The following is a 14,699-nucleotide window of genomic DNA, read 5'->3' on the forward strand; positions in this document are numbered from 1 at the left end:
ATAGTTCTACTAGATTTCCCTCACCTATTAAACTTTGCAAACTTATCGCTCCAGAAGAGAAATAAATATCAAAACGTTTATATAGAGTTGGCGTTACAAACAATGTTGTATATTTTTTTCCAAATTCAATTTATTTTTATTCGAATCATGAATTCGAGTCCACTTTAACTTCTGTTTTTCCTACCGCGAGATGATTAACGATCCGCTAACGTACAGCAAGTTTACTGCGAAAACAAAGTTATCCCAAGCGCACATGCGCTACATGTGGACACCGGAAGCTTTCGATCGGATTAAAGGAGTGCGCGTCGATCATCGCCGAGAAAATAAACGCCGCCACGAGCAAGCAAACATCCAACAGAAATCGCGAATAAATCTCCGCAGGTCCGATGGCGGACGGGAGCTGCGTGGACATTGTGAGGGTGAAGGATAACGACACCACCCTTTTCGAGTTCTGCGGCACCGCGGTGGGCGTCCGGGTCGTCTCCATTTCGAACAAGCTGACCCTCGACTTGGTCGCTTCAGCGAGATTCAACAGCGCCCGTGGTTTTTTGCTGCAGTATCAAGGTAAAGAGAGAAAAAGAAAAAAAAATCACGAGATCTTAGGGAGCAAAGTGTCATGAACACGCAACTCGTCACGCAACGTTTAACTCGAGAATAATTCCTCAATGGAGGTATTTTTGTACTTCGCCAAGCAGATCTGCGCAAAGTTAAGTCAACTTCATGAGATCACGGCGAAGTTAGCGCTTGGATATAATTAACAAAGTTCTGCCCAGATAGAAATTCCAAAGTTCTAGATTTTAAAACAAGACTGTCGTTTGATCTTTCTAAAAATGAATCGAGGATATACGCTAATAATTCAGTCAACGTCTCCCAGTTCTTGAAAAACATTAACTTTATACTTGAAGAAACTTCTTTAGCAATGAATAAACTGTGCTTAAATCAAAGTGAAACTTTTGATCTTCGCGGTCTGAAATTATTGCTAAATGTTAATGAGCTCTTTCTTTCATACGTAAATGCCTCCTTTGAGAAAATCATTACCAAAGAAGCATCATTATCAAAATTGTCGTAAATATTATACTTTATTAATTAAAAAAAATGGAGATATGATATTCTGTGGCTTCATACTTTCAACAAAATTCTAAACTAAAACAAAGAAGTATAAAGTTTAATTAATTAAGGCAGAATTTAACTTCACAGCCGTTAACTTTTTAAGTTTCCAACAATCAAATTTTTCAAGTCCCCGTAAACTACTTCGTTAATTATTTTAGCGGCTACAGCTTTTAATAATTCACTAGCATTTACCGTGCAAATGTTCAGAAATGGCACGAAAGTTCTGAATGACGGAAATTCTAAAGGGGCGAGATATCGGCTCGTCACCGTAAACGCAACAAAGCGTTAACTCGCGAAAGCGCAAGATGTAGAAATGAACTTATGCTTGCAGTATTACGTAGCTGTCCAAAGGTCGCGACGCCGAATGGCAGTTACGTGTCGAACGGTACATTGACTTCGCGGACATTCCTATGCAAGCCGGGCAGCGTGTTTTCCGATAGCGGCGAGCGAAAAAGAACGCTCGAGTGCAGAAACGGCAAGTGGAACGACACTATCGCCAGACTACCTACTTGTGTAGGTAAGAATTCGCTTGACAAATCGATTATATTGCTTGCTATTAGATATTTATTCATCCGCCTATCAAAAGATAAGATTATTAGAAATATATTACATGTTATTATATTTATTTATCGGTCCATCTATCGGCAGATAAATCCGTTTATATTTCATCATATTTATTTATATATCTATTACTATATACGCGTGTGCGGCCGGATATATTTTATCCTACCTTGGAGTGGATTTATCTCATTGCCGGAGAGTGAAATTTAAAAACAACGTGCACGTATAAATATGAAAATAATACGCTTTGTCGTGCGTGAAATAATAAACACGATAAATCCAGTTATATTTAAATTTACTAAACCTCGTTTATTCATTCTGCGCAGAGAATTATTTACTAATTCAGATATTTTGTGAGCACCTGAATTAAAACATAAGCTACTAAAGCTAGAAAAAAATATGCTCTTATATCATTACACTGATATATTATCACATTTATAATATGTAATAATTGTGCGAGTTCCAATTACATATGTTATACAATCCTCCGTATATAATTCTCTTTATCACGTTAGCAGCTTCGCAAATTATTCATGTTGTCAAATTATTACTTTAACATGCTGTTAGCGGAAGTCTGACTCACACGAGTGTGGCGGAGAAACGTTAATCATAGATTCAAAATTTATAGCCGTGTTCCCCGTTAAATTTCTCGAGCGCAACGTTATCTCTTCTCTTCCTCGATATTATCTGCTCTATAACTCCCTTAGTAAGTACAACGTGTACTTTCCTGCGATTAATTTCGGACTTATACGGGTGCGTGAACTCACACGTGTGCGTGAACTCACGCAACAGTCAGCGCGACTTACGCAGCGAGGCGCGCGAGATAATCGATACGGCCCTTTCGGGTCGGAAACCCTGCGTCTAGCGATGGCACCGAAACTCTACAAAAATCCCTATTGTCGCAGCTTTCTCGCAACAATGAAAGTGAAATCTCTTATCTGTTCTCTCAGTATTTGTTATAGAATTCATCATTAAGAACCTTACATTCGTTTCTGATCATCGGAAAAGATTAAAAAACTAAAGACGAAATAAGAACGAATAAAATGAAACATAATAGAAAAATAAATTCGTGGATTGAGCTAATTAAACGCCAAAATGTGGCTCTACATCAAAATCATCGTGTATCAAAGCTCCAGTTAGACATTCAAACTTCCAGAATAAAGGACGTATATTCAGACTTTTGTTCGGCAGTTTCGCAATCGGTCGAAGTGCCATCACTACCTATGGCTGCCCATCGAGGGGGGAATTCCTTCCCCCTCGGCGGGACTGGTGGGGAATCCCACGTTGGGGAAGGGAGCGACCGAGACGTAGCTCCCTCGGTAGGGGCAGGAAAGACAAGGACAGGCCGACATAGAGGAGAGTCTTAGGGTAGAGAAGACTCCCGAAGGCAATCATACATCGTCGTCGTCGTCGGTGTCGTTGCGCGCTCATCACGACGGCAGTCGTCAACACGTCACGTGTCTCTCTGGACGTGAGAAAAAATACGTGTTACAAAAGTAGCCTCGAGACTCGCGTGAAAGTACATCTATACGTGTCGCGTTCATTCAACATATTTCGCTCGTTCGAAAATAACGCTCGATTTTAACTTGGAGAAATCCGCCACAACACTTAACAGGTAATTAATTTACAATATAATATTATTTGTCGATTAAGATTGTTTGATCTAAAATAAGATTCACGATATGTAAAGGACAAAAAAAGAATAGCACTTATTCAAAGCGGTTCATTCAAAATGCAAAAGATTTATGAGTCTTCAAAAATTAGCGAATTAACTGTCACAAAAATGTGGAAAATAATTAAAATTCAATAACTAAATTTTTATTTGGACGATAAATAAATAAATAATTAAAAGCTAAAAAAGCTAAACTGGTTAATGTCACACTTTTGCGATAACCGTTGAACTTAAATTTCCAAACTAGATTTTCTCGTCGCCTATCAAGCGTTAGTGAATTGTTTCTTCGTCAATCGACGATTTAAGGGCAAAGTGCGGTGAGATGACGCGAGATAAATTATACAGAAAGTAATTTTTTGCAGCAATTGGAATTGGAGCAAATCTTGATATCGAAGGTTAACGAAACGAACTTTCTGTTGTATACTCGCGCACCCGTTACGATCTCTTAGCTAATTAATCTCTCATTCTGTTTCGCTCTCCTCATATCAATCTCTCTCTGATTGCTGCGATGTGGATTAATTACCAGCTAGTCATTAATCATCGACAAATGTGCAAAAGCGTAATTAAATTGTTCATCCAATCTCAGCAACTTGCTCATTTCTCGGCTCGAGAATATTTTTTTCTGACAGCTTAATGTCTCAAAATTAATTTAAGAATTGATAAAAATATAAAGTACAACTATAAGACATAAAAATTTCTACTATTATTAATCTAGCTAGAAAAATAATTTAGCTTACAGTTAATCAGAAATTCTAATACTTATAAAATTAAAAATTAATACATTTTTAATTTGCTTCTCATTATACTATATATTTTAATTGTATGCTACATATTTTTCTAGAAAGTCCTATTTATTTTCTCATTTGTCTTTAATGAACGATATAATTTTTCATCCATTTATTTTCTCTAAAAGGTAATAATTTTTCCCATTCACATATTTGCTAAAAGTTATCACACACACACACACACACATATGTTTCCATATATGCTGGAAAATATTTAACTACATAAATTTTTACCATGTATTTTTTCATCGTGTATCTATTCTTTCCTGAACGCGTCGCGACTTGCACAGATTCGGTCCTTTATAATAGATTTCCAAGCAGATTTCCAAACAGAGCATTGATAGTCGGAAAGAGATACTGCTGGCAGCTGCGGTCTAAATTAAAATTCGTTCTCTAAAATATCATCCAGCGGCACTTGAAACCGGTGAACAAAGATAGGGACCAAAAAAGTTCAGAGAAAGGGAGAGAAAGAGACAGAAAGAGAGAGATAGAGAAAGAGATACAAGTTTTACAAGACTGTCTGCTTCTTTTTTCGTTTCTCCGCCGATGAATTGCTTCGCTCGCGAGGAACAAATATCTCGCCACGAGAATTATAGATCTTACCCGAAAAAGATTAAGAGCCGAAGCCGCTATTACGCTTTTTAAAGCGCCATGTGATTGGAGTTTCAACAAAATCTAATAATCTGCTTTTTGTTTTTGCACACACACTTGCACGTTGTTGTTGAGATAACATTACGAAATTAATTTAAAAAAGTTCTTATCGTAAGTGTCCACATTGTCACATTGTAAATATAAAATTTCGTCGGATCGTTTACGTCAATCGATAGAGTTGCGTCCTTGGACAGATGACTGTTTAAATATCATGTCAACATGTTGATAATTTGAAAATATACGCACATTTCAGCGCGCGTATATTCTGAGAAAAAAGAGTATTATCAAACTATTCCTCTGGATAACACTGAGATTAAATAAAGTTTTAGAACTTAAAAGAAATCTGACAAAATTTTGGCTAATGTCAAACAACGTCTTAATTCTCTAACCTAGATCTTACTTATAGATTTTACTTTTTTGTCTCTATTTTTTCTTATAAAACAAAGAATTCGAAAATGACAGTTGGGACTTAAAAACTGATAGTCGTGTAACTGTGTGACACAAACTGACGAGGAGAGGTAAAATGAAACAATTTTCAACACAGTCACGCCGACGCGCGCTTTTCAATCATCCCGGGAACAAAACCAATTTTGCGCACCGCGAAGAAATCCATTTCGACGGATGGGCCCCAATCTCGCGATGAACAAAATCGGATTTTCCATTCGTCACGATTTCCAGGAAAAGTTGCATTTCAATTCCCTATAACGTGTGCGCGATTGTATTCCGAGCATATGTATGCGTAATTCGGGAGTTCTGCAGCTGTTTCTATTCTATAAGAAGCGCGATCGGAGAGAGGAGAGACGCGAGAGAGGAGAGAGAGAGAGAGAAACGATCGGACTTGGTCCTGAGAGGAATAACAGGATGGTGGGGATGTTTCCCCTCCTTATTCCTGTTTCTCTTACGTTTTCTCTCTCTCTCTAGTCTCTTCTCAGTGATAAATTTAGAGTTAGCGGAATAAAACAACTGCACAGCTGCACCGTTCGTGCTGACTTTGCGAAAGTGTAGCCGCCGATCTGTTGCTGAAGTTTGCTCGACAAGTTTGCTTAGGTGTACATAACAAAGCCTGAGTGAATGGAATTTATCGAGAATTACTCGCGAATATTCATTCATTCGAGATATTAATTCTTTTCAATAAAATTGTGAGAGCCATTGAAATAATATTATATGTAATATAGAAATATATATTCGATTTAATCATTCTTTGATTGATCATAAAGTGCAAATCATTATTGGCTGTTAATATTGCATAATTGTTGTAATAATTATATAAGTTAAAAGGAACGTATAAAATAATTCTCTTTTTTCATTTCCGGCAAGAGAGAATGTGTTAAAGAAAAAAAAAAGACTCGCTCTTTGTAAACCTATTAGTATTAGTATTACTTAATGCATTATTACTGAACCTTAATGCAGAGATTTTAATGGCTCAACATTATTTACTGCAAAATTTATTACAAGAATGTAGCATTAAATTGTAGTTAATAATTATTAAATTCTGTTGAGATTAAACTGTAAAATGTTCTTTTAGCATTTTAATTGCCATACAGAACATCAGCAAATTTTAATACTTCACAAATGGCAAATTTTACTATTGTTTGATAAAATCTCGCTAGATTGATACTACTAAACTTCTGATGTTAGAATTACTGCATTTTAATGCAGATTCGTAATAAATAATAAGTAATTTGGTTTGAATTAAAAATCATAAACAAGAAAAAGTACAAATTATAAACCTATTTCAAACGCGTGGATCTATTGTATAGATTTACAAAGCCAAGTTTACGTTCAACAAATTAAATACGTTTCAACAAATTAAATACCTAACTAAAATAACATATCGTTAACAAATTTATAGACCAGCGAAGTGTGCTACTCCATACAGCTGCACGCGAACGTACAGTTGTTCGAATATCAGCGAAATTGATCCCGGTCCCTAACATTCTCCGCGAAACCGACACTTTCGTGCACGGCCTGTCGGTGCGCCAGGCTCTCCCGCCGACTTGTTTTCGTCGAGAGAGAGGCGCATCGGCGAGAGAGAACGGCAGAACGAAATCGTAACGGTGATGGAAGCGACGGGTGGAGGAGGAGGAGGGAAGACACACGCCTGGCCCTGTTTCTCGCTCTCCCTCCCGCGGGCGAGCGCTTCCCCTCCTTTCCTCCTACGTTGCCCTCACCATCGCGGCGCCGAGGTGCCCCTCACCGAGGTGGAGGAGCAACGTAAACCGGAGGGAAACCCTCCGTCGCCAGTGTCGCCAACGGCGTGCCCAAGTACCGCGGTCCGCTTATCGTCGCGTCATACACTTCTCGCGTCTCGTTTCACACCTTACCGCCCTTTGTTCATCAATGGAGAGCAGCGGTTCGCGTACGCGTACACGCATCACTACGCATCATCACGCATCACATCCGCGATCGCGACGCGCCACCACCGCCGTCGTCGTCACGCACGCGCGCGGGTACCGCGAGGAAACCGTGCCCTACCCGTCGCGCTTCAAGACGCCCCGCGAGTGCAGCATCGTCAAGGTCATCGACGTGACCGAGGTGGTATCGAGCCTCAGGATCGCGTAGATCTTCTATCGCGCGGAGAGGAAAGTCGCTTTACCTCGTCGGAAGATCGGCGCGCTCGCGTGATCGAGAGATGCCAAAAAAGCCGGCGGCAAGTTTCTCGCTGGGATAGAAACCGTTTTCTGGGGAGAATGTCTGTTCACCTTGACGAGAACGCTTTCTAAAAAAGAGTTTGACTTGGTCGTAAAACGACGGATGGTCCTTTGAAAAAGGGAATTCTTGAGGAGACATGGGGATCGATATGTCGAGGAGTCGACGATTTTTCCTAGAGAGTTCTTGAAGAGATTGCTTTCAGACTCTCTTTTTGCGAGGGAAAAAACGTAATGCTGAAAAATCGACGGTATTACACAAAGATAGATTTTTTCGAGACTGCCATTCTGACGAGAATATTCTGAAAGAAGTGATCCAATTAAAGAAAAAAAAAGAGGGATCAAAGGGACGTCAAAAGGACGATCTGAAAAAAATTGACGTTGAAGAATCGACAGATTTCTCCGCAAAAAAATCACACAAAATTCCCATAAAAAATTATACAGGTTTTTCAACGAGATTTCACGTTCGAGGGAACTAATCTTCCTCCGAGAAATCTTTTAAGAAAGGATTCTCCGCGGAGAGACGATGGATCTCGGTAATTCTTGAAGGAAAGCAGTGAGCCAGCGATAACGAAAATTGCAGAGGCAGGTCTTGTCGAATCCGAGATTAGTGATCGCGCGAGCTCGAGTGGAAAGGGGGACAATCCGCAGGATGCATGGGTTCCAGCGGGAGCACTAAAGGATCGCTCAAGGTCGGTGAGGCGAGATCCTGGTGGAACACGTGCTCGCTGCGTGGCGGGCAAAGTTCGGTCGCCCGAACAGAGAGAGATAGAGAGAGAGAGGCAATTGAACGATTAATTATGTCTTAACGAGTTGCAACTACCACGGTGCAAAGTCGCACGAGAGCATTTCGAGAAGAGGAGAGGAGGCGGGGGAAAGGGGAACAAATAAAAGAAAAATGCAACGGTGGAAGCGCGCCGATCAGTAATTTGCGGAAAGAAGTCTCTTAGGTAACGAGAGAAAAAAAATTGGCGAGTAAACGGAGCGAGAAGAATAGCTCGCGCGTAGGAGGGAGGGGAGAGTTGACCGTCGATGGACTTTGTACCCGGCTGTAATGACTCATCGGCGAGGAGGTTGAGGCAGGAGGAACTTTGCGCGAGCTCGTCGCAGGGTATGTGTCACGTGACAAAGAGAGGAGCGAGGGAATGCACTTGCGAAGGAGGCGAAACGCAGCAGGTATCTCCACTCGGGCGATTTGCAACAGTTTTGACGAAAATAGTTTTAATGGATAATTAGAAAAACGTAATTGTATATAGAAGAAAAGATTAATCAAAATTCGTAATGCGCTCGCAGCTTGAAATATTTATTGACGTCAAAAATTAATTTCAATGTTGCATCATATTAGTTTTCATACCAGTCATCAAAATAAATTGTCGTTAATGATTGACGTGACGTTTGTAGATTAAAATCTGAATAACATTGATTAAAATTCTGAAAAATGGATAACATATTCGTATTCAATATCATATATTTCGAACTGCAAATATAAAATTTTAATTGGACTTCTGTTACTTTTGTTTAATCGTGAAATCATAACTGTACGAATTTGAATCAAATTATATTTTATTGCAACCTATTACACAACTTTTTATTGATCTCTTATATAATTACAATTTCATAAACTTCTTTTGTCAATTGCACAACGAGATTGCAACTCAGAAAAATTTTCAGAAATAATTTTGCATTACATAGACATTTTCACGCAAATCAGAATTCTTTCCAATGTTGCAAAAAATAAATGAGTTAAACATTTAAAGGATTAGCGTCAGTTTTAAACCAGTTGAATGCAGTTTGAGTTGATGGAAGCTTCTACATGAAGCTCTTTTCGGACCACGTATTCTACAATTAAGCCACACAATTACGTTAAAGGGGATACTAATTTCCGTTTCGCATCTTTCGTTTCTCTAAATTGGAACGTGCTTCCGTTCCCTATCTCTGTTCCTCGTTCTTCATCAAAAGAGATTATTCCTCTCTCAGTTCTCTTTCTCTCTTGATTTACTGCATTTGGTTTGCATATTCAAAAGCGACCGTAGCTACACCCGTAAATGCAACATGTTTGTCGCACAACAAGGCCACCTTGACAAATATCATGCCACGCGAACTTCAACCGCGGCGGTAAACTTCAAATGAACTTAACTAGAAGATGTTTCGGTCCGGCGAGCGCAGTCCAAACTCGCCTGAGGACACAATCACATCTCAAGATTGCATCACGATCAAATTGCAAATAGAAGACAAACAAGATCGCTCAATTGTGTGCATTAAAATAACAATGCGGCACACGACTCAGAATTGAAGAACACGAAATGGAAATAATCCGAAGAATAAAAATAAACTTCGGTTGTTTATCAGAAATTATTTTAGAAAGACGAAGCAATATGCTGCATGATTCCTTAGACGTGGTTTAACATACAATTAAAGATTCAGTCGTGAGAATTTACATTTTACATTTTTCTGGGAGATAAAAAATCAAATGATCATAGCTCGCAATTTCTTGACATTATTCGACGAAAAAAAATTTTTAAAATTGATGAATTATACAATGATTTTGTTAATGCTCTTTAATGATTTTTTTTTGTAAAACGGTTCACCGATGCAGTTACATAATCAGGTCATCGCGGCGATTACGTTTTCAGATGTGTATATACGATAAGAATAATCGTGTCCGCGATTAGCGCGTGGAAACAATTACGATCGATTGCGATTCGAATTCTGACCATGGTACACGCCATTTACATTTCCATTTACATAATTTCTGTTCGACACACCCGATATCGCGTATACACCATATGCAAATTCACGAAATACACTGTATAAAACCATAAGATTTTTATAGATTCGCGTCCTATCAATTCCTGCTGATTAATATTCTCGAAATAAATGATCAAATATAACAGTAAATATAAAATATTTACTTATTATCATTATGAGTGTATTTAATGACCATATAAAAATTTATTCAATTTTTATCTAATTCACTAAAAAATAACATTTAATTTTTTACTTTAACATTAAATTTTAGATAAGTGTCATATACATAGAATATATAAACAATTTTGTATAAATTTAAATAAATTATATTCAATAAATCTCTAATTATTGCTGCTTGCACATGAACGTAAAGATAAATCGCATGAAGTTTTAATGAAATTTTCATATAGATAAATATTATAAAATATTATTATAATAAATAATAATTAGAATGTGCAATTTCACGTGATAATGTTATGACTCAGTTTTACTTGTAAATAGTATAATTTAAGAAGTGCAAAGAACAGATATATATATACCTATATCATGTTTCAAGCTTGGCTTTTTATAAACATATAAATAATACATATGTCACCATATATGTTCGATAAAAATACTCTATGAAATGTCAAGCAAGATATTTGAAACTATATATTCCACGGTCAGTGACCTTACAATTCCGTCTATAAGTTATTCATATATCTTACAATATCAGCGAATACACAGACTCATACGAAGTATGCTGATTATGGCCGATTATGCCGAAAGAACTTCATCGCGGAAAAACAATTAAAATTCGCGGAAGGTTGGGGGTGGGAGGAAGTTGATACATCCGAGAAACCCGATAAGAGATAACGCGGCACATTTTGTTACGCCTCGTCGCAGTTCGGTCCCGTGAGGGTGGAGGCGTCGTCAGACAATAAAGCCAACGAAGTAGCATCGCTTCTGTTCAGTCGGTGACTTCGCGACGTCGCGACGTCAGTGTCAAAGTACAATTCGGCCGAGTAGCTGGGTCGGAGGAGGAGGCGAGCGCGAGGCAACGACGAACGATGACGCGGCCGCGGCAGAGCGTTCCCGACGGTGACAGCGTGCACGCGTGCCTGCAACGCGAAGTGATCTGATTTCTCGGTCGAAATCAGAAAAGACGTAGCAAACACAATTTTATAATTTCACGTGAGAATACTTTTTAGATTTCTTTAAAGCCGCGGAGATAAGCGAAAAAGAGTGTATAAAGTTTTAGAAAAACGCGAAAAAATCTTTCTTCAAAAATAAGTGAAGATTATTTTAGACCGAATTGAAGTTTTTCTCAATCAAGAAAAATACGAAGAAGAGAGTTCTGAAGTGTTTTCGGACGAGAACAAGTGGAGATATTTCTTTTTTCGAATTTTGATAAGAAAGTTCGAGGTGGACGCGAGTAGAAATTTCTCTTTTTTCGAGTTGGAAAATCGAAGACTGTTTTACACATACTTTTATCATTGATAAAAAAAAATTCTGTTGCTTTTCCAAAGATGTGAAAAATATTTCTGTCTGCACGTTTCTCGACAAAACGACTGAATCAATTTTCTCCACGTCGAGAATGCAAGGAATATTTTGGAGTTGAAATTTTCTACGACATTGTAGAATGATGAACGAGAAATTCTAGACTTCATATTGCATTCAATGTGAGAGATGTATTTCAAAGCCGGAGCATCTACAACATAAGATATAAGAGAAGTTTCGAGTCCGCAATTCGCGCTCAAACGAGAAAATTACACATTTCGGATATTAAACATTCCGCAGTACTACGAATTTCATCATCCTAATTGCTCGAAGACAAAATAGAGCCTTTTGAACAATCTTAAATCATGATGGCCCTAGTTGCATTTTTACCATAAACTTCCTAAATTTACGTGCTAACTTTTCTCCCGAAAAGAATCTCCGTCGAATCTCTTTGTGAGTGAAGCCACGCAATAGTCTCGTGCTAGTAAAGAGAGAAAGAGAGAGAGAGAATAAGAAGAAAGAGAAGACGCAGGGAGAGAAAGTGGGGAGAGTTTCCGAGACTTTTAACGCGAATCCCTCGGACCTTTGGTAGGATCTAGTGGTAGCGGCGTGAACTGCAAGTGAATCGCACACTGTTGCAACGCGCGACGGGGCTCGTGTGATGGTGGTAATACGCAGCGGCAGCAGCAGCTGACAGACGGCCGCGACATACGACATAATAGATATTTAGTCGGAAATCAACTGAGAGACACAGAGACTTCACGATGATTCGAATATTCACCGACACCTTCAGGAACCTGATCAGTGAGTGTCACACGCTTTTCATATAAACGACGAGGTAAAATTCAGTGTGCTTAGATTCGGATGACTTTCGAGATACGATAAGAGAAAAAGTCGCTTTATGTCAATGTTTAGATAAACATGAACGTCGAGTTTCCTACATTATTTGTATAAGCCCCTATAATTTGAATTGCGAGAAATGATATTTATTTCTGATATCAAATTTTCACTATTTTACGAAAGAAATTATTATTGCAGTCTCTCGAACTTGTGACATTTTCACTCGTGTCAAACTCGTTAATTAATATGTAGTATGATTTCTGTGAGAACGTTCTACAACGAGATAAATGTATGCTCATACTGTTCTAAATTGAATTTTTAAATTGTTTAAAGAGATTATACAATTTTCACAGATCCAGATAATAAAAATTTGATTTCTTTCGTTCTTGCATAATACCTATTGTATACTTTTCATTAAAATTTGTACATGTAACCGCGCTAATATAAATATAATACATAAATGTATTTGATATAAAAAGGATATCGATTAAAATGATTAAAAATAACTCTGCAAATTGAAGAGAAATAATTAAGTTACTGTTGTCCAAAAGAGCTACATTTTATTTATGACGATTTATTTTCTATAACGAAGATTTTCGACAATCAACGGATATCGTATTTCAAGTAGGTCAATAAAATTTTTAGAAATTATATTGAAGGAAACTCGATGTGTGTGATTATAAAATCAGAAATTTAATACATGTCAGTGCAGAATAGAAGCGCGTTTCCGACGATATAATCAATAAATTAATTTAGTTTATCAATGTAACAAACTGCGTTTTCACATCTGTAGTTAGATATTTTTCGATTAATATGAATAATTCTTGAATATTGAAGTTAATTTATTGATTTTATCGTTGAGAATGATTCGCTGACGAACTCGTATTTCATACACCATATTTCGCTTTTGAAATCTTTATTTAATTATTACGATATTTGGAATTTTGCATTTTATTCTCTCTCCATAAATTTTTCGGTGCTTTGTTTTCCACATAATTACGATATTTTTAATATTATACGCTTTTTGTTTAGTTATAAAATTTTCGATCACTTTATTCTTTTTTGTTCATGGCACTTAAATAAGTAAAGATATCAAAAAATGATCGCGATAACCGTCCGTTTCGATTACGATCGAGCCCGGATCGGATGCGAAACTCTGTTAATTGGGATAAAATCGATTAGAATGCCGTTTCGCCGTCCGAAAGAAACGCGAATGCACAAAGGAAATTGGTTCGTTTGCGGCGACAGTGGCGGAATTAAATTTCGCGATGTCGTGCAGACGCTTGTCGGGTTCGTTGTTTGCGTAGCTGACATTAAATTATATGTTGATTCAACAAAATACACTTCGCCACGCAAACGATGCATCCGGCCGCGAAGAATGGCCCGATTTTCGTGAAAATAAATTCGAAACTAACAGACGAGAACGTATCCCATAAATTGATGCTGAACGTAACAAGTTTAAATCAAATTTAACAAATCCACCAAATCCAATGCGGGCAATTTTACTTCTAGCTTCCTGTCGAAATTTCTAACAAACTATACCGAGTAAAATTAGTAATAAATTTGATTTTGTAAGAAATATGATTCCGAATTTACGCTGAAGGACGCGACACAAATTTGCCTCTTTCGACACTTGCAATCTCGCACGCGACGGAGACAATGCAATTTCGCTATTTCTCTTGATTGGATAATTTTCCGATATCTTTGCACGTAGCCTCGCATTCGGCCAGCGCAAGTGGTATACGTGACTGATGTAACGTACAAAACGCGACGGTAAACGCTCCGGATTTTTCCTTTCCTTTTTTATTAGGCCGCAGTCCCTGTCTTGCCTGTCTACGCGCGTATACTCGTAAAGATCGAGATGCTGTGCGTGTGATTATGCTATCTATATAATTTCGTCATTAATTACTCGAGAATTACAACCTCTCTTCAGTATCTAATTTCATTCATTTTTTTTTCCACAACAAAAACGACACTCGCATGCACGCACAGATTTCGAAATTGCGTGTTTAATTTTTTTGCCACTACAGCAGTGATAAATAATTATCGATACTTATATTACATCTTTTGAAAATAAATGTTCAAAAAATTTTTCAGTGTTTTCAACGATAGACATGTTTTACTTATATTGCTACAGTTCATTTTTGTCTTTTGCTGCACGCATTTTTCATTCAACGAAGACCAATTTGGTCCATATTGCCGGAG

At 37.8% G+C, this 14,699-nt stretch overlaps 1 protein-coding gene across 2 annotated transcripts in view; it reads left to right on the forward strand.

The window, feature by feature from the left end:
* LOC105676789 (uncharacterized) overlaps positions 1 to 14,699 on the forward strand; it is a 35,349-nt gene that overhangs the window by 9,139 nt on the left and 11,511 nt on the right. Inside the window, exons 6-8 of one of the 2 annotated variants that reach the window (XR_010891552.1) lie at positions 382 to 564; positions 1,442 to 1,627; positions 1,759 to 3,286. Coding sequence is in view for 1 of the 2 variants with exons in the window: in XM_012374957.2 (XP_012230380.2) it covers positions 382 to 564; positions 1,442 to 1,627 (369 nt within the window). In the remaining variant the exon portion in view is untranslated. The remainder of the gene's footprint in view (positions 1 to 381; positions 565 to 1,441; positions 1,628 to 1,758; positions 3,287 to 14,699) is intronic. The other variant, XM_012374957.2, reaches the window with a different exon arrangement.

Source organism: Linepithema humile, chromosome 8 (genome assembly GCF_040581485.1).
Source record: "Linepithema humile isolate Giens D197 chromosome 8, Lhum_UNIL_v1.0, whole genome shotgun sequence".
In the NCBI taxonomy this organism is placed as follows: domain Eukaryota; kingdom Metazoa; phylum Arthropoda; class Insecta; order Hymenoptera; family Formicidae; genus Linepithema; species Linepithema humile.